At 38.3% G+C, this 27,383-nt stretch overlaps 2 protein-coding genes and 3 long non-coding RNA genes across 5 annotated transcripts in view; 3 read left to right on the top strand and 2 right to left on the bottom strand.

Annotated features, from left to right (window-relative positions):
* The window catches only part of LOC127360379 (A disintegrin and metalloproteinase with thrombospondin motifs 2), a 35,443-nt gene extending 33,541 nt beyond the window's left edge, over positions 1-1,902 (bottom strand). The window contains exon 1 of the mRNA XM_051394772.1: positions 1,720-1,902. Within this exon, the coding sequence (XP_051250732.1) occupies positions 1,720-1,807 (88 nt within the window). The 5' untranslated portion in view covers positions 1,808-1,902. The remainder of the gene's footprint in view (positions 1-1,719) is intronic.
* The window catches only part of LOC127360438 (uncharacterized), a 28,955-nt gene extending 17,667 nt beyond the window's left edge, over positions 1-11,288 (top strand). The window contains exon 2 of the long non-coding RNA XR_007883746.1: positions 10,961-11,288. This is a non-coding gene — a long non-coding RNA (uncharacterized LOC127360438). The remainder of the gene's footprint in view (positions 1-10,960) is intronic.
* LOC127360425 (uncharacterized) lies at positions 2,795-5,089 on the top strand. Its single transcript, XR_007883672.1, has 2 exons — positions 2,795-3,142; positions 3,247-5,089. It is a non-coding gene; the product is annotated as an uncharacterized LOC127360425 (long non-coding RNA).
* The window catches only part of LOC127360423 (uncharacterized), a 43,222-nt gene continuing 21,129 nt past the window's right edge, over positions 5,291-27,383 (bottom strand). Inside the window, exons 3-4 of the long non-coding RNA XR_007883670.1 lie at positions 13,431-15,320; positions 5,291-5,528 (exon numbers count right to left, since the gene is read on the bottom strand). This is a non-coding gene — a long non-coding RNA (uncharacterized LOC127360423). The remainder of the gene's footprint in view (positions 5,529-13,430; positions 15,321-27,383) is intronic.
* On the top strand, positions 21,264-27,241 carry LOC127360411 (uncharacterized). Its single transcript, XM_051394849.1, has 6 exons — positions 21,264-21,493; positions 23,766-23,886; positions 25,485-25,778; positions 26,665-26,799; positions 26,897-27,001; positions 27,073-27,241. The coding sequence occupies exons 2-6, from the start codon at positions 23,829-23,831 to the stop codon at positions 27,144-27,146; spliced, it is 666 nt and encodes a 221-aa protein (XP_051250809.1). The 5' UTR covers positions 21,264-21,493; positions 23,766-23,828; the 3' UTR covers positions 27,147-27,241.

The raw sequence follows: 27,383 nt of genomic DNA, 5'->3' as shown, positions 1-27,383 counted from the left end.
GAAGTATTGACGTAGCAGTAGAAGTATTGATGGTAGCAGTAGCAGTAGAAGTATTAATGGTAGCAGTAGAAGTATTGACAGTAGCAGTAGAAGTATTGATGGTAGCAGTAGCAGTAGAAGTATTAACGGTAGCAGTAGAAGTATTACCGGTAGCAGTAGAAGTATTGACGGTAGCAGTAGAAGTATTACCGGTAGCAGTAGAAGTATTAACGGTAGCAGTAGAAGTATTGACTGGTTGACGGTAGCAGTAGAAGTATTGATGGTAGCAGTAGCAGTAGAAGTATTAACGGTAGCAGTAGAAGTATTAACGGTAGCAGTAGAAGTATTAACGGTAGCAGTAGAAGTATTGACTGCTTGACGGTAGCAGTAGAAGTATTGATGGTAGCAGTAGCAGTAGAAGTATTAACGGTAGCAGTAGAAGTATTAACGGTAGCAGTAGAAGTATTGACTGCTTGACGGTAGCAGTAGAAGTATTGATGGTAGCAGTAGCAGTAGAAGTATTAACGGTAGCAGTAGAAGTAGTAGTATACAGAAGTAGTAGTATTAGTAGCAGTATACAGTAGTAGTATTAGTAGTGGTAGCAGTATACAGTAGCAGTAGTAGTAGTACCATACAGTAGTAGTAGTTGTAGTAGCAGTATACAGTAGTAGTATACAGTAGCAGTAGTAGTACTAATAGTAGCAGTATACAGTAGTAGTAGTTGTAGTAGTAGTAGCTGTAGTGGTAGCAGTATACAGTAGCAGTAGTAGTAGTTGTAGTAGTAGTATTAGTATTAGTAGTATACAGTAGTAGCAGTATACAGTAGTAGTATTATTAGTAGTATTAGTAGTACCATACAGTAGTAGTAGTATACAGTAGTAGCAGTATACAATAGTAGTAGTTGTAGTAGCAGTATACAGTTTTAGTATTAGTATTAGTAGTATACAGTAGTAGCAGTATACAGTAGTAGTATTAGTAGTAGTAGTAGTAGTATACAGTAGTAGTATTAGTAGTAGTAGTAGTAGTATACAGTAGTAGTATTAGTAGTAGTAGTAGTAGTATACAGTAGTAGCAGTATACAGTAGTAGTATTAGTAGTAGTAGTAGTAGTAGTATACAGTAGTAGCAGTATACAGTAGTAGTATTAGTAGTAGTAGTAGTAGTAGTATACAGTAGTAGCAGTATACAGTAGTAGTATTAGTAGTACAGTAGTAGCGACAGGAGTAGTAGACCATACAGTAGTAGCGATACAGTAGTAGTATTAGTAGTAGTAGTAGTAGTAGCATACAGTAGTAGCAGTATACAGTAGTAGTATTAGTAGTAGTAGTGTAGTACATACAGTAGTAGCAGTATACAGTAGTAGTATTAGTAGTATACAGTAGTAGCAGTATACAGTAGTAGTATTAGTAGTAGTAGTAGTAGTAGTATACAGTAGTAGCAGTATACAGTAGTAGTATTAGTAGTAGTATTAGTAGTATACAGTAGTAGCAGTATACAGTAGTAGTATTAGTAGTATACAGTAGTAGCAGTATACAGTAGTAGTATTAGTAGTATACAGTAGTAGCAGTATACAGTAGTAGTATTAGTAGTATACAGTAGTAGCAGTATACAGTAGTAGTATTAGTAGTATACAGTAGTAGCAGTATACAGTAGTAGTATTAGTAGTACCATACAGTAGTAGCTGTAGCAGTAGTAGTTGTTGTAGTAGTAATAGTAGCAGTATAGTGTCAGTTTGTCTCACCTGTGTTGTCAGTAATGTAAACTGAGTGTAAACAGTCGATCTGCAGCAGAAACACAATAATCAATAATCCATAACAAAACAGGTCCATCCTGACAGAGAGAGAGACAGGCGAGGTAAACAGACTGAAAGAGAGAGTGAGACAGAGACTGAGACTGAGAGAGAGCGGCTGTGTGCAGACTGAACACTCTAACAGACTCTAACAGACACTCCTCCACTGCTCATTATCTCCTCCCTCTGTCTGTCTGTCTCTCTTCCCCTCACTGATCTGTCTCTCTCTCTGTCTGTCTCTCCTCACCCACTGATCTGTCTCTCTGCAGTACTGACAGCAGTAGAACTATAGTAATACTGCAGTAATATACAGTGGTACACACTGTAGTACTGTATTTTCAGTGAGCCCATTCGCTCACACACAGACTGCAGTAACAGTTGCAGTACCTTATGTTGTCCACTAGATGGAGACAGTGGGCTGATATTAAATTCTCTGTGTTTGTTTCACCTGGCTGTAACTCACCTGTCCTCCAAGTTAGCTCGCCTGCTGAGGTCATCACCTGACAAAACAAAAACACTGTAGGGGTCAGTTAGAGTCCGTCAGAGGTCAGTTAGAGCCAGTCAGAGGTCCGTCAGAGACTCACTTTATTTTACTTTTACTGGCCTTTGTTGCTGGCTGACTCCAGCTGAGTAGTCTCACTATATGTTATTCAGCAGTGAACCTGGATGTGTGGAAGTTTTCTTCCAGACTCTATAAAGTGGACGGTAGGGTTTGCATTGAGCTGTTGCATTACAGCAGAGGTCATCTGGAAACATACATTGTGCAGCTATTAAAACCTTTGTATTGTAGTAAAGTCTGATGTTGAAGAAGCTGTCTATATGTTCACTGTGTTTCCACTGTCACAGCACACTCACAACCAGAATGGTTGTTCCTTCCTCTTGTTTCTGTTAAAAACTAATCATATAATAAATAAATTAAAATTAAGATTTCTTTAAAAACTCTCATCCTGCTTGACGGCTCAGGCTGGACACAGAGTCTATCTCAGCATACAGCAGCACCACCTGCTGGAGAAAAGCCTCACTTACAGGTAGAGGTGGAAGATAATCAGATCCCTCACATGAAGAAATAGTTCAGCATAGTGGGTGTAATTGTTGCATTTATTGTTTCTTTTTGAAGATCAATGTCTTAATTAGAATTCATTTAAGTTGCATTTGTTTTATATTATTTCATTTAGTATGACTAAAAAGGTGCTTTTATTTTGAAGTCCTAGTAAGTCTCGTCGGCTACTCTCGCGTGTCTGACTGACAGCATCGGCACAAGCAATTAAACAGTTATGAAGGACTTTACGCTGTTTCAAGTTTCATCCTCGTCACAAAGGACTATATATTGAAGATTTGAAGACAATTCCCTCTTTTGTAGCATGCAGCCAACGAGGTATTTTATTTATCTGTTTTACTTTGTAAATTTTATTCCACATGCTGTGCATGTTATTGTTTATGCTAAGCTAACGTTGTTTATATTTTGTCGACGTTATTTAGTTTTCACGGTGGATTTGGAGAGAAAGAGACAAGCTTCAAATAAACCCGTAGAAAGAAAGCCACTTGTGTCTGCCTATGCTTCGAGGGAGTTAAAGTGGGAAACTCTCTTACTGTCTTATCACTGTGAGTGAAGTGAGACGGTGGATTATAATAAGTGATGATGAAATAGCGCCACTTGAGACTTCCGGTTCCGGCCATGCCCAAGTCAGACGCCTAAACAGAACGCGCTGCCCGATTACAGTTTAAAATAGCCTGAAACCCAACCATATCCCACTCACAACTTTAAAGTTAAACAAACGGTGCTCCAACAAGCCTGGACCCAGCGAGTCATGGAGTTTCAGGGAAAGTTTATTTTGACCAAGACTACTCCCCGGATGTCCTGAGAAAGAGAAAGCAAGTGCGTGAAGTCATTAAAAGGCTCAGGGAACGCAACATTAGAGCTCAAGCACCTTACCCGGCACAGTTAAGGGTATTTTTGGACACCAGGGTCAAAACCTTTCCCTCTCTTTATGAAGCTCACCAACTCTGCAGGAGCTAGGATTGGAAGTAGACGTGGATGAATGGGACCTCCTGGAGAGAGAGCTACTACAGGACAGATGGCTGACCCAGGATAGACAGGGGAAGAAGGGGCTGATGCTGACTCCCAAGGAAATCAGGACCATCATGAACAGTGCAGATCATCACGGAAACAACTGAGACCCGACTAACTCCGCAGGAACCAGGAATGGAAGTAGATGTGGATGAGTGGGACATCTTAGAGAGAGAGCTACTACACAACAGACGACTGATCCAAGGCAGACAGGGGAAAGAGGGACTGACGCTGATTTAGATCTTTTATTTTCTCCCGTTGCATAAAAGATTAAATGGACAAGGTAATGTGAGTGTAGTAAAAGCATATTAAACTCTAAATGTTTACAGGCTTAACAAAATCAAAATCAAGAGTTCGGGCAAGAAGATACGTAGGGGTTTTCCCTTTGTTTTTCAAATCTTATTTCACCTTTTCTGTTTTCATTTTCTCCTTTTTCCCCTATTTTATTTTTTAGTTCTTATTTATTAAAGACTGATTTGGGCATTCAATGCAGCAGAGTTTGGACATTGCGCGGACTGCTGCTCACACACTTTGTGTACCCCTCCCAGGGAGTCTAGTCTCCCTGCCCAGACTAGGTTTACATCAGGGGTGGGTTATACATGGACTGTTAACCATATGCCTCTTTAATGAGGTTAACCCACGGTCTCATTGGAAGTTCTACCAAGTTACCGGCTGGTTCTCTGTTTTACGGCAAGGTGACTCTGAGAATTATTTTTGGTTGTAAATGTACCAAGACAGTTAAGAGAGAGGGAAATGGTGAATTATGTTATCTTTTTCTTTCTTCTTTCCACATAGTAGAATATGACCACTCTGAAATGCGTTAGTTTCAATGTAAATGGACTAAATCACCCTATAATGAGGAAAAAAATATTGGCACAATTAAAAAGGTTGGATTGCTCGATAGGGTTTGTAGCAACCGATAATGTAATAATGGCCAATAATGTAATACCTGCCAATAATGTAATACCTGCCAATATTTATTTTTTATATTTTATATTTATATATTTAATAATTTAAATAAAACAGGAGACCAGCGCGCCAACTGCTCTGCTCGCGTGAAGCATAGCGGACTGTCATCTCATCTCCATAGTGACGGCCAATGTTGCTACTTCCGCTATCAAAAATAAAGTATTATTACCAAAGTTAACCTTCAGATATATAAAAATACTGTATACTGAATATTCTATCATTTATATTTTATATTGTGATGTAATTTATCTTCCAACATAATAAAGTTTGAATGTGAGACAGTAATGTGTTGTGTTGCTTACAGTCATTAATACAGGTTTAAATTCCACATGTTCATATTGATAGATGACCAGATTTTCAACTCTTTCAAAATCTTCATAAAACCTCTGTGAAATAACATGTTATTTATATAAAACCACACTTATTACTGAATTTAAAAATGACAAAAACTCTTCTTAAAAGTAAAACACTTTATTTATATTTCATTCATATTCCAGTTACATATGTTGTAAGTAACAAAGCTAGAACTTTTATGTAAACTGTGCAGATCATGTCCTCCATCAAGGTTTATGGTTTCTAGTATATTGAAGTGTGAGCTGGTAATGGAGCTCTGCAGTCAGTGTTCATCTTCATCAGTCTTCCTTTGGATACCCAGACTGTCCTGATGCTGCAGCTGTCTCTGTCCTCTGATGGGTCCAGGAACACCTGAGCTTCATCAGGTCACCTGTAAAACATGGAGGATTCAGTGTTACTTGTAAGACAGCATATAATATACAGTGTAATATCATACAGTATAATATAATATACAGTACAATATAATACAGTATAATATAATAAAGTGTAATATAATATACAGTATAATATATACAGTATAATATAATACAGTATAATACAGTATAATATAATATACAGTACAATATAATACAGTATAATATAATATACAGTGTAATATAATATACAGTATAATATAATATACAGTGTAATATAATATACAGTATAATATAATATACAGTATAATATAATACAGTATAATATAATATAATACAGTATAATATGATACAGTATAATATAATCTACAGTATAATATAATACAGTATAATATAATATAATACAGTATAATATGATACAGTATAATATAATCTACAGTATAATATAATACAGTATAATAATATACAGAGTAATATAATACAGTATAATATAATACAGTATAATATAATATACAGTGTAATATAATATACAGTATAATATAATATATAGTATAATATAATATAGTACAACAGCTCATTGTGGCTCACAGTAGTCCTCAGTTATAATGTAAAATAATAAAGCAGTGTCTCTGGTGGTTCCTTGTTGCAGCTAACTGTAGTGATGTGTTGTTGAAACAGTCTGAGGTTACCAACACAATGTCTATCTAATGGCAGCAGATACACACACAGGACATTTACTGACTGTGATGGAAAAGATGGCGCCCCCTGTGTTTGGCTGGCCGTCTCCTTCTGCTGAGAGTGCTACTGTTTTTCTTGTATCTGCTGTTTGTTGTACGGAGTGTGTCACCACTGCAGGTGTATGATCGCCTGACACTTCTTAATATTCGTGATTCTCTGGAAAAACTGCCAATTTGCGGCTTTGCTGGACACTCAAAGACGCTTCCGCCTTTCCTGGAGTCTATACCGCTACATCTACGGCGTCTTTCCTGCTGGTTACCTCGTAACAGTCGTCGCAGAAAACGCGGGAAGCGAGGGGGAGTCCTCATTAAACTGAAAATGTCTCTGGCTTCCTCCCTCCACGATCCCTGTCGTCTACCAGCTGGATCCTTCACAGACTACAGTGGCTACGATTTGCGGAGTTCCACGGAGTACAGATATCGGTGGCTCCGGCCGGTTCTTCGGGACACACCGGGGTGCTGCTCCCGTGTTGTCGGCCAGTGCGGATCTCCCAGCGGGGCTGTGTGCCGGGAAATCTTCGCTCACTCAGTCGCTTCTCTTGCCAGACTGACCGATGCTCAGTTCACACGGCCCTGATAAATACCATACCCTCTTACAAATAAGACATTTATTTTAAATGAATTTTTTACAACACATGATCTGGATTTCCTCCTGTTGACAGAGACCTGGTTGAAACCAGGTGAGAACAGCGCCTTTTTGGACCTCCTCCCTCCCGGCTGTTCCTTCCGGCAGCACCCCGCGAGCTGCCGGTGTGTCGGTTTAACTGGTGGTTGAATTAACTGGTGATATTCCCGAGCATTGATGCAGATCTGTACACTAGAAATACTGACTGAGTTGACTTCTTTTCATAATTTTAACCAACCAGAATGAGATCCTTAACATTGTAAACACTCCAGTTCTGATGTCTAATAAGATTAACGGAGGTACCTGGAGTTTGAATTCATTTTATTTGTGACGGCGATCTCCGGACGCTTGAAGAGAATGACACAGTAGGTGACTGTGTCGATGCCTGTTCCAAACACTGCAAATGTCAATAAATAATTAAAAAAATGTTCTTTCTGTCGTTTTACGAATCCTTATTAATCTGATGTCAGGTCTATTTGAGAAGAGTTTATACTGTCACACAGTGTGTAAGGAAACATACAGTCTGCAGTATATGTTTAACGCAGTGTGGAGTCAGCTGTGGCAAAGCGTGATAGCCCAGATCAACTGGTGATAGCCTACAACATTTTACCATCGATCATGTCGCGTCTACACTTTTATCTCACCAATCACAATGATATTATATACATAACAGCACACTCTTTTATCCAAATTAGACAACTGTCAAATCTCATTTTGCAATAGGAAGATAAATTGGATAATATTAAAACTTTAATCAGTAGAGGGTCTACGATATACAAATCCGATTCACATGGGATTTTGAATAAATGGGACAGAGATTATAAGATGTGATAGAATTGTGGTATTATACATTGAAACAGGCAGTATATGTTTAATACCATCTTGAAGTAGAGTTGTGACAAAGCATTATGAGCAGATTAACTTGTGATGCAATCTGTCTACCATTGATCACGTTTCATAATAAGGTTTACAGACTTTATCTTTTATTTATATTCTATACATGTCAGCAAAGTCTTTCAACCAAATTAGATATTGTTACCTATTTTGCAATAGGGGCAGAAGTTGGATGCCCAGCTGTACAAACTAAGATCAGAACAGAATGGTATAGGTTTGGTTAACTACGCACAGGTGCATGTATGGGGGTTGGGGTGGTAGTCTGTATGAGTTTCATTCACATGTCAATTCTTTTTAGGTTTTTGAGTAAATTTGGACAGGGATCATCAAGCGATAATCTTGTCACAGTCACATTTGTAAATGCTGCACAATAGTAAAACCTGAAAGCATGTCAAATGTGATTAAATTGTGTCATTATATATGGTAACCATAAACCTTTACAACATATTTTAGAAATAATGTCTGTAATTTGGAATTGGAATTTCCCCATTGTGGGACAAATAAAGGAATATCTTATATCTTATCTTATCTTAATTTCTAACTTGCATTTAGACCCACCAAAATTAAATCATTAACATAAGGTACATGTCATGCCAATAAATCCTTTACAAAATGTTTTTGTTGTCTTCATACATTGATATTATACTGACGTCAAAATCTTTTCAGAACAGTTTATACTTTCATAAAGACTGTAAATATGTAAACCCATCTTGAAGTTAGCTGTGACAAAGCATGATATGACCAGATTAACTTGTGATACAACAGCTGTTTTCATTGATCTTATTTCCTTTTAAAGTCTACAGACTTTTATTTCACTAATCACAATGATATTCTGTACATGTCAGCAAACTCTTACTTACAAATCATTTCTTTCCTTCAGTTACAAATTGGTCAATTTAGCTGCTATGTAAGACTTGCATTGTATATTGAACTTGAGTTTGTCCACCATGATCACATGTGGGTACATTTGTTTTCTACACCAGAGCTGGTATGTTACTTAAGTAGCCTAAGGATTTGATTTTGGTGGGTTTAAATTATTGACAATAACTCCAGTAATTTTAAAATGTGTGTGTGAAGCTATTGCTCAAACGATAACTCTGTTTAATCAGTTTTACATGCATTTAGGTCTTATTGTGCAGTATTTACCAATTTTATAATTATGACTTTATTTTCAAATCCAGAGTTGTGACGTGCAGCACATGTAGACTAAACTGAATTTTGTAGACTATTGGGATGAGTGAGCGAAACGTCTAGATTTTAATATTAAACTCGATGGACGGTAAATAGTGTAGCATGAATGTGCACTCTGCCACAGCTACAAAGTTCTCCACACTGCTTGGAGCGTGAACTCGGACTGATTAACTTATAGGCTGGATATAATTGCACACATTAAAAACAACTATGACACTAGACCGGTAACATGAGGATTTTGGACGTTTTATTGACGTTATCAGTGTTATGTCACATACATTGCCATTCCCTATAGTCCTCACTTTATACTCTTACAGATTTGAGAACCTGCTGGTTCCTGAGGAATACATAAATATTCATTATAGAGACGTTTTTGTGAAGGTTTTTTTTTTTTTTACAAGAGAAACTACGAGCATTGAGCTCATCGTCTCAACCAGTCTCACTCAGGATAATATCACAGGTTAATCCAAACTCGAGCTACTCCGTTAATGTGGTTTTACAATAGTGCGAGCGTGTGGTTGCCTTTACAAACAATTACATTTTGGTGTGTTTAAATTATTTAAAATAGTTAGTGTTTCTAAGATGTATTGTAAAGCCATTGTATGATTACAATATACGATATCCAAAGAAGTCTTTCTTCGATGTAACGTTATACTCGGGGAGGACTCAGAACTGAAACAACGGTAGCGATCAGCAGCTGTTAATGTCACCATGACAGTGAATAATAGTTCCGTAGTGAGGAGCAGACACCAACATTATTGTTCCAGTAAAGAGTTTCTATTGCAGTGTTTTAAAAGTCACCAACAAATGAATGTCATAGAAGTAGTCAGAATCTTTATTTCCTGGTTCGGCAATAAGGGGTCCTAAAAAGCCACGCCTACACACATCTGCCTCAGTATCACCAGTTAATTCAACTCCAGTTAAACCGACACACCGGTCGTGGGGGCGGTCTGGCTGCTATATTTAAGGAGAGCTTCAGATGCCGGATGATAACCGCTAATAATTACTCCAGCTTCGAACTGCAGCTGTTCGTGATCGACTTTACCTGCCCTGTGCTGTGTGCCACAGTTTATCGCCCACCCAGATTTAATAAGGACTTTCTTCAAGAGTTCTATGAGTTTTTGTCTGAGTTTATCCCAAAGTTTGATAAACTGTTGATTTATGGAGACTTTAATTCAATTCAATTCAATTCAATTCAATTTTATTTGTATAGCGCCAATTCATAACAGAAGTTATCTCAGGACACTTTTCAAATAGAGCAGGTCTAGACCGAACTCTTTAACATTAATTACAGAGACCCAACAGTACCACCATGAGCAAGCACTTGGCGACAAGGGCAAGGAAAAACTGCCTGTTAAAAGGCAGAAACCTAGGACAGATCCTCCGGCTCTAGGTGGGTGGTCGTCTGTCTCGACCAGTTGGGGTGAGAGAGAGAGAGAGAGAGAGAGAGAGAGAGAGAGAGAAAACAGACAGACAGGTGCACAGCAACAACAGTATTGGCAATGGCAGTCAAGCAGGACCATGGCAGGAGGCTCCACCAGGATCCATGAGAACCTGCGAGACGAGAAAGCACAAGAACTCCGGGGAAGAAGTGGAGTTAGTAACATGCATTAAAGGGACATGAATGAGTGCAGAAAGAGAGAGGAAGAGAGTAGCTCAGTGCACCATGGGAAATCCCCCGATAGTCTAGGCCTATAGCAGCATAACTAAGGGATGGTTCAGGACTCACCTGATCCAGCCCTAACTATAAGCTTTATCAAAGAGGAATGTCTTAAGCCTACTCTTGAAAGTGGTGAGGGTGTCTGCCTCCCGAACCACAACTGGAAGCTGGTTCCACAGGAGAGGAGCTTGGTAACTGAAGGCTCTGGCTCCTGTTCTACTTTTAGAGACTATAGGAACCACAAGTAGCCCAGCATTCAGAGAACGTAGTGTTCTAGTGGGGTAATAGGGTACTATGAGCTCTTTAAGATATGAAGGGGCCTGACCATGAAGAGCTTTATAGGTGAGGAGGAGTATTTTAAATTCAATTCTACATTTTATAGGGAGCCAATGCAGAGTAGCTAGTACAGGAGAGATGTGATCTCTTTTTCTAGTTCCTGTCAGTACTTGTGCTGCAGCGTTCTGAATTAATTGGAGCGTTTTAATGGACTTATTGGGGCAACCTGATAATAAAGAGTTGCAGTAATCCAGCCTTGAAGTAACAAATGCATGGATTAGTTTTTCTGCATCTGTCTGTGATAGTATGTGTCTAATTTTTCTAATATTACGTAAATGAAAGAAGGCAGTCCTAGAGGTCTGCTTTATGTGGGAGTTAAATGACAAATCCTGATCAAAGATAACTCCAAGATTCCTGACAGTGGTGCTAGAGGCCAAGTTAATGCCATCTAGAGTGACTATATCTTTAGACAATGAGTCTCTAAGGTTTTTGGGGCCAAGAACAAGAATTTCGGTTTTTTCTGAGTTTAACATCAGAAAATTGCAGGTCATCCAGGATTTTATGTCCTTAAGACATGTTTGTAATTTAGATAATTGATTAATTTCATTGGGTTTGATTGATAGATATAACTGCGTATCATCTGCATAACAGTGAAAGTTAATGGAGTGATTCCTAATAATGTTGCCTAAAGGGAGCATATATAAAGTAAATAGTATTGGTCCAAGTACAGAACCTTGTGGAACTCCATGACTAACTTTAGTATTTATGGAGGATTCATCGTTAACATGTACAAACTGAGTACGATCTGATAAGTATGACTTTAATATTCATGTTTGTTGTGCAGCAAATCAACTGGTCAATGAATTCAAAGGTCTTCTAGTTTCTTTTGACCTCACTCAATCTGTTAATGCACCAACACATGAGTATGGGCACACTCTCGACCTTGTCATTTCTCATGGGCTTTCAGTTTCCCTCAGAGAAATAGTCGACACTGCTATCTCAGATCACCTCCCTGTTGTTTTCGACTTTGCTGCCCCCCCACCTGCCAATAAGCCAGTTTCCCCAGCTCGCAGACGCTGCATCTTTACTCCATCAACGGCTGGGGAGTTTGCTGCTGCCTTCAGAAACTCTCAGCTGCTTGATGACTGTGGGTTGGTTCCTCCCCTTTGTCCAGACAGCCTACTCTCCACTTTCTATTCAACATGTTCTGCGATTCTTGACTCTGTTGCCCCTTTTCGGCAAAAAATTACCAAAACCAAGTCAGATCCCTGGTTAAATGACCACACCCGTCTGCTCAGACAACAATGCAGACAGGCTGAACGGCGGTGGAAAAAGGATAAACTGCATGTATCCCTGGGCTGGTTAAGGGACAGTTTGGCTGCCTATCAGAGAGCTCTAAAGGAAGCCAAGTCCAAATATTTGTCCTCCATTATAGCTAACAGCTCTCATCAGCCAAGACTGCTATTTAATACTATTGATTCTGTCGTTAATCCACACCCTACTGTCCTGTCCGATGCCTCCACTGCAACCTGTGAAGAGTTTGTGTTTTTCTTCACAGTTTTAAAATGAGACAGAGAGGTGGCCTGTCTAATGTGCAGCGGCAATCCATTCCAAAGTTTAGGAGCCGCAACGGCAAACGCTCAATCCCCTCTGAGCTTAAGCCTAGCTTCTATTCTACTTCATTAAAATTCAGAAAATTTGAAGACATCCAAGCTTTAAGGTTGTGTAAACACTTGCAGTGGGTCAACAGAGTAGGAATCAGACTTTTTGAGGGGGGCATAGATCTGGCTGTCATCCGCATAGCAGTGAAAAGGAATGCCATGTTTCCTGAGAATGGAACCAAGTGGGAGTAGATAGAGAGAAAATAAAACAGGGCCAAGCACAGAGCCCTGTGGGACCCCACATGAGAGAGGAGCAGTGGAGGACACAGAGTCACCAAGGCTGACACAGAAAGTTCGATCAGCCAAGTACGACCTGAACCACTCCAGTGCTATGCCCCTGATGCCCACCCACTGCTTCAAACGTGAGATCAATATTTCATGATCCACTGTGTCAAATGCAGCAGTTAAATCTAAAAGCACAAGGATAACACAGTCACCAGAGTCAGTAGCTAAAAATTTGTCATTAAAAACTCTTAAAAGAGCTGATTCTGTGCTGTGCAGGGTTTTAAAACCGGATTGGAAAACCAGAAAGGCCATTAATTGACTGTGCACAATCTTCTCCAGGATTTTTGAAAGGAAAGGCAGTTTGGAGATAGGCCTGAAATTAGCAAGAACTGCAGGATCTAGAGCAGGTTTTTTAATCAGAGGTTGTACTACTGCATGTTTAAAATTTTCAGGGACCACACCTGAGGACAGACTGCTATTAATGACTGCAATAACAGATGGTGAAAACAGACTATTGGTGAAAACATGTTCCAAAAGAAGTTAATCAGAATAAATCTTTCTTTCCTGAAACAAATCTGTTGTTCTCCTGTCTCTGTATCTGTGACTGATCATCTGTCTGTAAACTTTTATTGTGTAGAGCGGATACACACCTTTATTCTGTTGATCACTGACAGTTCCCAGTCCTCTCTGAACTGTGTGTGTGTGTCTGTGTGCAGTTAAAGAGCAGAAAGCAGCGACAGCAGCAGTGATGGCAGAGACACAAACACCCAGTAATATTTCCCTGTTACAACCTGTGGATAAAGTGAGCCACTGACGGAGAAACTGTATTTGTATGTTCATTATGAAATGTGAATGTTTTATATTTATATAAATATATCTGACATTTTATGTTTATGTTCAGTACCTTCGCCTCCATCCATACCATAATAACCCTACTGTTGAATGTATGTTGTCTGGCATATATAACAATGATGTTGTTGGAGAGTTAAATCTGCAACATCTTCATAAAGTTTGTTCAAATAATAAGAAATATGTTTTATCATCATATCAGACAACTAGAATTCTTTGTATACAGCAGCTTTCATTCGAACCTGCAGCCCAGGTTCAAAGTGAATGTAATAGACACAATACAATGTAAAACACAAGTCAATATGAAGACCATGGCATAAATAATGTACACACCTAAAAACTAAGGCGGTGAGTTCCTTCACTGAAGGTTTAAAGGATCATTGTGGTTTATTCTTGTCTGGCGTTAACGCAAACCCATTTTAACGCCGTCAATTTTTTTATCGCGAGATTAACGCTAGACGTTAAAACACTGTTCTAGTAGCATGGTATAGCCACAACAAAAAATCCTTTAAATGTTGAGCAATGAAGTTTACATTATTTCTGTGTTCATAAATTGTTCTTCAATTTTGATCTCCAGTGTATAAAATACATTGTACCCCAAGCTGTACAAGAAATTTATCTTTATTGTATTTTCTTCAGAATTCTAGGTGGTTGGAGCATACAAATTTTAATTACACAAATAAACAAATACATATTCATACATATGATAATAATATTTCTAAGCCAGAGAAAACCACCCAACTCCCTATCAGAAATATCACATTTGAACAATTCCTAACGTGTTCATAACAACATGTAACTCTAGAAATAGACTCAATTGGCTTCTGTCAGAGTGTAAATAAACCAACTCATTGTTTTAATCACACTCTTGACCTTGTTTTATCATATGGCATTGATTTTGAACATTTAATAGTCTTCCCACATAATCCTTTCCTATCTGACCATTATTTAGTAACTTTTGAATTCATACTATTAGATTATAAGCCATTAGGCAAAACTTCCTACAGCAGATGTCTATCTGACAGTGCTGTAGCTAAATTTAAGGAGGAGATTCCTTCAGTGTTTAATTCAATGCCATGTCTGAATTTAACAGAGTCCTATAACAACTTTAGTCCCTCTGAAATTGATAATCTTGTCGATAGTGCTACAGGCTCACTACGATCAACATTAGACTCTATCGCTCCTATAAAAAGGAAATTATTAAAACATAGGAGACTAGCACCTTGGTATAACCACCAAACCCGCCAGTTAAAGCAAATAGCTAGGAAATCTGAAAGGAAATGGCGCTCTTCCAAATTATCAGAATATCGCTCAAATTGGCAAGATGATCTTAAGATTTATAGAAAGGCCCTCCGTAATGCCAGAGGAGCCTATTACTCAGCACTAATAGAAGAAAATAAGAACAACCCTAGGTTCCTCTTCAGCACTGTAGCCAGGCTGACAGAGAGTCACAGCTCTATCGAGCCACATATCCCCATAAACTTAAGTAGCAATGACTTCATGAGCTTCTTCTATAATAAAATTATTACTATTAGAGAAAAAATTAATCACCAACTGCCATCAACAGTTATCAGTGGCTCTCCAAGTTCAGGGACTTCTGTCAATGTAAACTTAGATGTATATTTAGACTGTTTTTCTGCTATCGATCTTCATCAGTTAACTTCAATCATTTCTTCATCGAAGCCATCAACCTGTCTGTTAGACCCGATCCCAACTAGGCTGCTTAAAGAAGTTGTTCCCTTAATTGGCACTTCTTTACTGGATATGATTAATCTTTCTTTATTATCAGGATATGTACCACAGTCCTTTAAAGTAGCTGTAATTAAACCCCTTCTTAAAAAGTCTACTCTTGACCCAGGGGTTTTAGCCAACTATAGACCGATTTCTAACCTCCCGTTCCTCTCTAAGATTCTGGAGAAAGTAGTCGCCAAAGAGTTGTGTGACTTTCTACATAACAATAGTTTATTTGAGGATTTTCAGTCAGGATTTAGAGTTCATCATAGCACAGAGACAGCTCTGGTTAAAGTTAATAATGACCTTCTGACTGCTTCTGACAATGGACTTGTCTCTGTACTTGTATTATTAGATCTTAGTGCTGCATTTGACACCATTGACCATGATATTCTTTTACAGAGACTTGAGCATCAAATTGGCATTAAAGGAACTGCCCTAACCTGGTTTAAGTCATACTTATCAGATCGTTCTCAGTTTGTACATGTTAACGATGAATCCTCCATAAATACTAAAGTTAGTCATGGAGTTCCACAAGGTTCTGTACTTGGACCAATACTATTTACTTTATATATGCTCCCTTTAGGCAACATTATTAGGAATCACTCCATTAACTTTCACTGTTATGCAGATGATACGCAGTTATATCTATCAATCAAACCCAATGAAATTAATCAATTATCTAAATTACAAACATGTCTTAAGGACATAAAATCCTGGATGACCTGCAATTTTCTGATGTTAAACTCAGAAAAAAACGAAATTCTTGTTCTTGGCCCCAAAAACCTTAGAGACTCATTGTCTAAAGATATAGTCACTCTAGATGGCATTAACTTGGCCTCTAGCACCACTGTCAGGAATCTTGGAGTTATCTTTGATCAGGATTTGTCATTTAACTCCCACATAAAGCAGACCTCTAGGACTGCCTTCTTTCATTTACGTAATATTAGAAAAATTAGACACATACTATCACAGACAGATGCAGAAAAACTAATCCATGCATTTGTTACTTCAAGGCTGGATTACTGCAACTCTTTATTATCAGGTTGCCCCAATAAGTCCATTAAAACGCTCCAATTAATTCAGAACGCTGCAGCACGAGTACTGACAGGAACTAGAAAAAGAGATCACATCTCTCCTGTACTAGCTACTCTGCATTGGCTCCCTATAAAATGTAGAATTGAATTTAAAATACTCCTCCTCACCTATAAAGCTCTTCATGGTCAGGCCCCTTCATATCTTAAAGAGCTCATAGTACCCTATTACCCCACTAGAACACTATGTTCTCTGAATGCTGGGCTACTTGTGGTTCCTATAGTCTCTAAAAGTAGAACAGGAGCCAGAGCCTTCAGTTACCAAGCTCCTCTCCTGTGGAACCAGCTTCCAGTTGTGGTTCGGGAGGCAGACACCCTCACCACATTCAAGAGTAGGCTTAAGACATTCCTCTTTGATAAAGCTTATAGTTAGGGCTGGATCAGGTGAGTCCTGAACCATCCCTTAGTTATGCTGCTATAGGCCTAGACTATCGGGGGATTTCCCATGGTGCACTGAGCTACTCTCTTCCTCTCTCTTTCTGCACTCATTCATGTCCCTTTAATGCATGTTACTAACTCCACTTCTTCCCCGGAGTTCTTGTGCTTTCTCGTCTCGCAGGTTCTCATGGATCCTGGTGGAGCCTCCTGCCATGGTCCTGCTTGACTGCCATTGCCAATACTGTTGTTGCTGTGCACCTGTCTGTCTGTCTGTCGCTCTCTCTCTCTCTCTCTCTCTCTCTCTCTCTCTCTCTCTCTCACCCCAACTGGTCGAGACAGACGACCACCCACCTAGAGCCGGAGGATCTGTCCTAGGTTTCTGCCTTTTAACAGGCAGTTTTTCCTTGCCCTTGTCGCCAAGTGCTTGCTCATGGTGGTACTGTTGGGTCTCTGTAATTAATGTTAAAGAGTTCGGTCTAGACCTGCTCTATTTGAAAAGTGTCCTGAGATAACTTCTGTTATGAATTGGCGCTATACAAATAAAATTGAATTGAATTGAATTGAATTGAATCCTTTACCAAAGACTCCAACCCTCTGTGACATTATTCTGATTTCTACAAGAATCTGGAGGTTTTTATTTCTAAATAATCACCAGATCGGGGCGCTCCTGAGCTGGTGAAAAAGGAAGGAAGGGGAGGAGAGAGAGAGGTGATACGGAGTGGATGCGGATGGTTTGATCGAGCAGGTAATTACAAACAACTGTATCGTGAATGTAAAGTCATGACTTTTGGAAGCTAGGAGGAGGAATGTTGGGATTATGGAGATATGGAGTGGCAGAAAATGTATATATATAGAACAGAAATGGGAGTAGTTTGAGCAGTCAGGGGAAGAGTCGGATGAAACTGTCAGGAGAGCTAAAGCATATCGAAGCCCGAGGGTCGGAAACCAAAACTATGAATGTAAAGTCATTATTAGGTTTGCTGAGCATTTTCATCTCATCACAGTGGCTAAAGCTTTAAAAAAGGATATGGGCAAAGTGAAGTTTGCAAAGTATCTGAATAACAAACGATTACTTATGCACGCAGTGAGCGAAGAACAGCAAGACAATCTTCTGAAAATGAACATACTGGATGGGGAAAAAAGGTAAAACCCATGTTCCTGGATCAGCTGCTGGGTTCCAGTATCTGTAACAATGGAGGATATTAAAACAGAACTGAAAGGTGGGAAAGTGCTTGATGCTAAGTATTACTACTAAAAGAAAAGGAGAAAGAGCAGAGACGCTATCAGTAATCATTAGTGCTGTCAAACGATTAAAATATTAACTCGCAATTAATCGCAAATAATTGCACATTTTTATCTATTCTAAATGTCCCTTGATTTCTTTTTGTCCCATTATTTTTTCTCATTTTAATGCTCTTATCAACATGGAAAAGTGGATCGGCTTGCTTTGTGCAAATGTTGTTTTATTGAAAACAATGGATGTATGCTGGAGATAATGTGTTTTATGTTCTATAACCTGCAGACACTGTTTACATCTTCTTAATTAAAAATCAGCTAAATGTGTATTTGTGAGGTTTTCACTGTGCAGTGGGTGAACTGTACTGTTTTACTCTTTAAGGGCCTGTCCTCACGAATACGTTTTTCACGTATCCGGATAAATACTTTATCATATGGGCCTCACGTTCAGACGAATACGGCGTTTTCGGGATGTGAAAACGATATTTTTTGAAAACGGGTCCCAGAGTGGGAAAATCCAAAAACGCCGGATTGCCCGGAGTCGTCAGGACAGTGATAACGGATTATTTTTTGAAATGATGATGTATTAGCCCCGCCTCTCTAGCCCTTAACCTCAGCCGCCGCCGCCGCCAGATGCATCATAACAACAACAACAATGGCGGACTACTACTACTTGTTAGTAAACAGCACATGCTCCATGGCTTCTCTTCTGGTTTTAGTGTATTGGTGTGGCGGCGTCACAGCGCCACATACAGGCCTGGCATATGTACTACAGCGTTTTGGGTTGTTTTCAGTGAATCCGTGTGGACGCAGATACTTCTGGAAACGACGCTGTGTTTACGGATATTTTTTTTGAAACAACATCGTATTGGGTGAGGCTGCGTATTCGTGAGGAAGGGCCTAAGAGTCTGATGGCCTGGGGGTAGAAACTTTTAGAGAGTCTTTTTGTCCTTGCTTTCACACTCCTGTAGCACCTGAAGTGTGAAGAGGCTGTGTTGTGGGTGGGAATTGTCCTTTATGATGTTGTGGGCCCTCCTGATGACCCTGGTTGTGTAGATGTCCTGTAGTGATGGGTTCCAAGTCCACTGAGTGTTTGAGACTACCAGCAGTCTGTCAGTCAGCAGACACATTTCTATATTCCTTACACCTCTTTAGTTCCATTTATCAATCAGTTAACTGATCAGTTTATATGTGTTCACTGAGAGTTCATCAGGAAACACCATCCTGGGATCAGATCAGTTTCAGTGGTGGACAACACTTCACCAGTGAGGATGGTTGAGACCTTCTTGAAGGAAGAAAGGAACCGAGCAGCTCAGGCAGCAGCTCGGGCAGCAGCTGGAGGTGGAGCTGGAGCTGGAGGTGGAGGTGGAGGTGGAATCGCAAGAGCTTTCAGACGTTTATTTGACGGACTCTTCTACTTAATTAATAATTGAACCATCAATATGGTTTTGAGTCTTTGTATTTGAGTCTATTATTTTCATTTGATTATTCTTAGTTATAAGTTTCCTAGTCTTGGTTTGACCTTTGACCTCTTGTCTGTTTTGTAAAGTTTTAACATTCTGATTATAAAGTAGTTGTTGTTAATATATATATATATTGATAAACACTGTAATTTGTTCTAACTATACATCATTTGGCCTCATTTAGTAAAATGTAAAAATATGTAAAACGTCAATTAACTCTGTATTCTGTTGGTATCTTTAGATTGTGATATCCTGTTAATCTGTTGATTAATTTCATTAAACCCATTTTATACAAATAAATAGAAACACAGAGATGTGCTTTTTCTAAGTAGTGGTCTTTGCTAGAAAAGCATTGTATAAATACAAATCCATTTACCTTTAGTGTTCATATTTTAGGTTTTAGGTCTATATTATCCCTTTTGTTGTGATGCATGTATTGCATTGTGTAAGTTAATATATACTCAAAAGAAAGTTAACAATATGTTGCCATAAAAAAAATTATCTTAAATAAGTTGCCTCAAATGTATGCTGTACTACATGGTACTCAGATTGTCCTCTCATAGGAGGACCACAGATGTATTGATTAGTTACTGAAGATTATCAAACCTTCTGCCCTTCACTGTAAAGAACTGTTCTAACCACATTCCTGATTGATCAGTATACACTGTATCTTTATGGATGATATTGATCAGTATATACTGTATCTTTTTTGAATACATTAATATCTAAAATTCATTTAAAAAGGGAATCAATTGGTCCTGTGTCAACTTAACATCACCAAGGGGTAGCATATATAGATTAAAAAGAATCGATCCTTGGGAAACCCCACAAGTTATTTTGGAGGTTTTTGAAAGATTGTTATTGTGAGTGAACTCTCTTCCAGAAAGATAACATAAAAAACAGTTAAAAAACTTCCCAACAGTCCAATATGATCCCTAAGTCTGTTTAAAAGATCGACTGTATCAAAAGCAGCAGTCAGATCAAGAAGTACCACTGCATCAAGCTTTATCCTGATGTCACTGGCTACTTTCACAAGGGCTGATACAGTACTGTAATTAGCTCTAAAACCAGACTGAAACTTTGTTGTCCAACTTGTTGTTGTAAATAATAAAACGGATTAATTGATTGTATACTAAAACCTTTGGTTATAAATTTTGTTTTTGGAGCTGATGGAGTTTGGAGTTTGGTCTGTAGTTACTTGGTATTGCGGGATCAAGGCTACTTTTCTTCTTTTCTTTCTTTCTTCCCACTTCATCATCTGTTTCCACCAGAATCATCACAGCTGTAACTTTTCTGCAGGTCATGGTTTATGATGTGATTAATTTACACGATTCAAATATCATGTCATTAATCTTTTTCTTTAAATAACCAACAACTCTCTGAACAGTTCTTGTGATCTATAATGCAGCAGCACGACCTGCTGGACAAAACTCTCCTCTGCAGTCAGTGTGGATCAATACTGAGATCAGAGACGTTCAACAGCTGCTGCATTCAGGCTCACAACAAAACACAGAAAGAGAGAAAGTGAGGAAATACTAGTCAAACAGGTTGTTGAAGTGTTCAGTTCAATAGAATAATGACTGATGTTCACAGACTCCAAAGGAACTAATAAATGTAAAGAAAGTATAATAGTTGATAGTTATAAGGAGTTCGGTCTAGACCTGCTCTATTTGAAAAGTGTCCTGAGATAACTTCTGTTATGAATTGGTGCTATACAAATAAAATTGAATTGAATTGAATAGTTTTCTTCTGGATGGGAGCGACACATGAAGCTCCAGTGAAGCTCCATTTGACAGCAGGACTGAGGCTTGATAAAGTGTGTGAATAAAAGTGTTGGTTTTGGGCTCCTGATTTAGCACCATCTGAACAAAGTGAAACAGTGTGGTCTCTCAGAGGTTTCTGCTCTCATTTCCTGCTTCAGACTGTTGGTTCGAGTTACAGTCGCCATCATCGCTCAGAAAGGTAGGACCCAACTCTCTCAACCTGCTCGTTACTCACATTATATACATTATATATACTGCTCATTATTCACATTATATACAGTATATTCTGCTCATTATTCACATTATTCACATATATATTATATATACTGCTTAATATTTACATTATTTACATTATATACTGCTCATTATTCACATTATTCACATTATATACATTATATATATCTGCTCATTATTCACATTATTCACATATGTACATTATATATACTGCTAATTGTTCACATTATTCACATATATATTATATATACTGCTCATTATTCACATTATTCACATATATATTATATATACTGCTCATTATTTACATTATATACATTATATAAACTGCTCATTATTCACATTATATACATATATATTATATATACTGCTCATTATTTACATTGTATACATTATATAAACTGCTCATTATTCAAATTATTCACATATGTACATTATATATACTGCTCATTATTTACATTATATACATTATATATATCTGCTCATTATTCACATTATTCACATTATATATATCTGCTCATTATTCACATTATTCACATTATATATATCTGCTCATTATTCACATTATTCACATTATATACATTATATATACTGCTCATTATTTCCATTATTTCCATTATATACGCTACTGCTCATTATTTAAATTATTTCCATTATATTCTGCTCATTATTCACATATATACATTATTAGGGATGTCCGATAATACTGGCCCCCTGATATTATCGGCCGATATTCACCAAAAAATTTAATATCGGGAATTATAGGTATCGGGTTTTTATAACCGATGTTTGTTCTGTAGGCTTTAGCATTTCCGAGCCTAGCATGGAACGTTTACCGGAGTGCGCTAGATGACGAATAACAACAACTACGCTAGACTGGTTGGTTGCTAACCGTGGCTAACAAGCAAACAATTTAAAGCTGAATGATTTTAATACTAACACAAAATAAGCGCAATGCACCTTAAATATGTTACCCTGCTATGAGCTGTTCCTTAACACAGAAGGTGCTGCATTTTTTTTACCCTTTATCTATCCACATGAAAACAGTTTCTGTATGATGTTTATTAGACCTATGTAATCTGAATTGGAAGGGCACGTTGTCATGAGCTGTATCTTGTATATTTATTATTAGCTATGTGGTATGTGTATGCACCTTTATGTAATCTGGTGGAAAAACATGAAAATTTAAAACCGGATCAACAAATATCTGCTTGCGTGTCCCTGTGTATGCAAAGTGTCCTCCTTTTTGATGTGAAGGAAATGGCCACCCTACCAGTGGGGCATCACAATAAAATTAGGCATAATGTGTTAATTCCACAATAGGAGATATGTTATGTTGTTACCTAACAGTTTTGGTGTAAAAAGCCTGCATATATCGGTATCGGTATCGGAAATTGAGAGTTGGACAATATCGGAATATCGGATATCGGCAGAAAAGCCAATATCGAGCATCCCTATACATTATATTCAATTCAATTGAAGTCAATTCAATTGAATTGAATTCAATTCAATTTAATTTTATTTGTATAGCGCCAATTCATAACAGAAGTTATCTCAGGACACTTTTCAAATAGAGCAGGTCTAGACCGAACTCTTTATAACATTATATATATATATATATATATATATATATACTTCTCATTATTGATATTGTATATATTAATCACATTAAATATCTGCTCATTATTCACATTCTTCACATTATATACATTATATACTGTACATTATATACATTATATATCTGCTCATTATTCACATTATTCACATTATATACACATTATATACTGTACATTATATACATTATATATCTGCTCATTATTCACATTAATCACATTATATGCATTATATACTGTACATATATAATATATATATATTTATATAAATATATTCCTGCATTCAAACCTTACTTTAGTAAAAGTACACAGCTGTTATTAAAAGTCACTCAGTTACATTTCATTTAGTCATCTTTATATGTCGTTCCAGTTGGCTTAATTTACTGTGTAATAATAATAATAATAATAACAATAATAATATTAATAATACCTTATTTTATATGAAACCATATAAGTAAGTGAAGTAATTAAAGCTGTCAGATAAATGCAGTGGAGTCGAAGTAGAAAGATAAAAGAATATAAAGATACCACAGTTACTAAGTTTTATTAAAACAGACAGAACAAATGACATTTACACATTATTCATTCTCACACTCACCACTGAAAGTGTGTGTTTCCTCCTTACAGTGATTGACAGCTGAGGGGGCGGAGCCAGCACAGTCCTGCAGCTTGAGTCAACTACAGGCCGCCATGTTGGTTCTGGTGTGGTTATTGATCCTGATGATGATGATGGCGATGAAGAGTGACGGTCAGTTGGTCAGTTTGTCTCTTCCTGCCATTATAAACTGTTTCTATGGTAATAGGACTGCTGTACCTGCTGAAGTCTCACCTGCTCCGGGTTACAGGACCTCACTGCTGCTGCGGATCCCTCAGAATTTAAAACAGATTTTATTAAAGCATTTGTAAAGAAATCAAATGTTGATTCTAACATTGTCAGTAATTACAGAGCAGGTTCTAACCTTCTGTACAACCACACTGCTGGAAACAGTTACAGACTGTTGAACAAACAATCTTTTGATGATTATATTTGACTGCTGTTAGCTGGTTGCTAAACCGCTTCCAGTTTCAGATCAACTTGTGTTCCTCATAATAATAACATGTCTAACTTGACCACAGTTATATCTGGTGTACCTCAAGGCTCTGTGCTTCTCTTCAGTATATAAATGTTACTATTAGGTTACATTATTTGTATTCGACACTACACTGATGATACACAGTTATAAATTCCAGTTCAACACAGTGAATTACTTTCTCAAATCTTTAGGTCTGAAACTGAAAACTGGATGTCTTCTAACGTTTTAACACAATATAACCAATACAACCAAACTCAAACATATATTATGTAATCTATAAGAGCAAATCAGTTAAAAGTTTTCACAGGTCATCTGCTGTCTTCACTGTAATTCCACATCAGGTCTACAGTGCAGACTGCTTTTCACCATCTCTGTAATAAATCCAGAATCCACCCATTTCTCTCATTATCTGATAGAGAGATTTGATCATTTACCACACTAATCTGCAACAATAATCTGAGCCAGAACCAGAATACACAATGCTCCAATCCTGATCTCTCTCCACTGGCTTCCTATAAACACTGGAACTCCACTTGGTTGGTTATCAGTTAGCACTTGGTTATCTGTCAAATCTGATTCTACCATAAACACCAGCAAGTCTCCTACAATCTTCTGGTTCTGCGGACTCATACATTACAGTAATTTCACACCGTGGTCCCTTCCTGTGGAACGTCCTCCTACTGAGTGATTACTGTAAGCTGTTATAACTTTCACATTTTAGCAGATAGACACATAATGACATTTAAAGCCTATTAGTGTCATTTCAGTGATGATCAGTTACAATTATTGAGATATAATTATCCTACTGAAATTTGTTTTGAATAGCCCGTCAATGGGAGTCCCCACAAGAGTCCTAGCTTCTTGTCAGAAGCTGTTCCTGTGAGCAGCATCGGTGCCAGCAGCAATCAGGGTTAGGGTTAGGCATTTAGTATTTGAACAGCTCCTGCTCTGGAAACCTTTCAGACCCGACTCATCTGTTCTCTTTGTCCTACAAGATGTACTTTACTGTTGATTCAACTCGAAAGTCATTTTACTCACATAACTTGGAGGCAAGGCTGTCAGAAAACAGCATTAATGAGGAAATAGGAAACGTTAACCACAAAGATCATTATCAAACTTTACTGCCGTCATACGCAATGTTTGACTATTTTTATCTACATTCTTATACAGTTTTATTTGCAGTGTGTTGAAAACTTGTGTGAGAAAAAAATTTTGACTTGATTGCAGTCATGTGATAAATGAGCTGATGTTTCTGCCTGACCTTTGACCCCAGCTGCCTCTGCTGGGATCATCACTGCACACAGCGGAGAGACCGTTCTGCTGACATCAAACCTGAAGGAGGTGGAGCTGAAGAACATAAGTGACGTCAGGTGGACTCACCCCCAGCTGGTGGTCTCACTGAAGAGGAACAATACAATATGTCCAAACCGACGCTGCGAGCTGCTGAAGGACGGCTCACTGAGATTCAGCCGAGTTCAGACTGACGACTCTGGACACTACAACATGAGCCTGTTCGATGAAGAGGGAAACAACATGAAGATGACTTACTTCCGGCTCGTAGTGGAGGGTGAGGCCAGGACTGAACAGTATCAACCCATCCACTTTTCCTTTTTCCTTCAAAAATACAAAAATAATTCATTTCTATATTTTATCTGCAGTAGTTAACCTTTGACCTTTGGACTTTTTATGTGCATTATTTCATTAAGATTTGCATGATATTGTGATTAGTTTCAGACATCTTGGGACTAGATCTAAGGCAGCGGTTCCCAACCTGGGGGTCAGGACCCCCACTAGGGCTCACCAAAGCTTCATGGAGGGTTGTGAGGGTCTGTCGGTATGATTGTTAAAAATGATAGAAAATACATAATACAGTTGTACAGTTTTAAATATAATATAAAATATCCATGAAATATGTCACTGAGTCAGTTTACTCAAGAGGTCCCTTGAGGAAAAGGTTTGGGAACCAGTGGTCTAAGGAATTTGTTTAAATACACAGCAAGAACAAATGCTTGTGGAGGTGGGTGTGGTTTACACTGCAGGTGAGAGTGGTGTGGGGAAGGCTGAGAGCAGTGCCAGGTGAGTTGATTATCTCAGCTGGCACTCATTAAGTAATCACTCTCTCTTTATATTGCAGTAGTGTGCTGGACCTGGGTGGTGGACAGACAAGTGAGAGTGAGCGGGAGAGATTAATGAAGTTGTTGTATGTTGTGACTGCTATGATTAATAAAAGTTGTGTGGTACAACGGGCCAGTGTTGTCAGATTGTGAGCTGAGGAAACCCACAGTAGAACAGAGACCTGCTACATGCTTTTCACACTCAGGTCCTTTCTGACGTTTCCCCACATCATATTTTTAATTATATCAAATAATATAATTACAATGTTCTGCTGAGAATACCAGTAAACAGTCTGTCTGTCTCTCTGTCTCTATCTCTGTATCTCTGTCTGTCTGTAGATCGCAGTAGTAGCAGCAGCAGCAGCAGAAGTGTCGTGGTGTCTGTCTCGATGTGCTGCTTCCTCCTGCTGCTGTTCTTTGTCATCCTCTTCGTGGTCATGAGGAAGAGAAACCTGAGGATGAGGACGACCACAGGTACGAGAGCCAATCAGAGCCAGCCAGAGCTCCAGTTCCTCTATCAGATTTATGTTCATATGAAGTTAAAGGAGTGTAATCTGCTCTCCTGCTTCAGGTTCGTTGCACGAAAATGTTTATGTGGTGATGCACGGTAACCATAGCAACGACAAGAAAGAGGAGGAGGAGAAGAAGCAGGAGAAAGAGGAAGAGAATCTTTATGGTAACACACACACATACATTAACGGTTGCTAACATATGCTAACATATGCTAACTCGTTCTTCTCTCCACAGTCTCCTGTAATCCTGGGGTTCCCATGGAAACACCAATCACACAGCAGATGTGTGTGGATGACATCTACGTGTGACAGCCAATCAGAAACTGTTTCATCCACTGCCTCCTACTTGCTTGTATTTCTTTATTTCTAATTTTCTATCAAAATAAACGTGTACGTAGACTTTGTGGAGGATTCTGTTATTTGTGTGTTGCACAGTTGAACATGTCTGTCAGTGATTACCACTCAGTTACTGACATAAAGTGGGGCTATAATGATTCTGCCTGCTAATGGTGGCAAACATCAGTGCTACGTTGCGGAGGTTGTGGG

The sequence above is a fragment of the Dicentrarchus labrax genome, unplaced genomic scaffold, assembly GCF_905237075.1.
Source record: "Dicentrarchus labrax unplaced genomic scaffold, dlabrax2021, whole genome shotgun sequence".
Lineage (NCBI taxonomy): Eukaryota > Metazoa > Chordata > Actinopteri > Moronidae > Dicentrarchus > Dicentrarchus labrax.
Note: the sequence above shows the minus strand (reverse complement) of the source record. Positions and strands in the feature narration are given on the sequence as shown.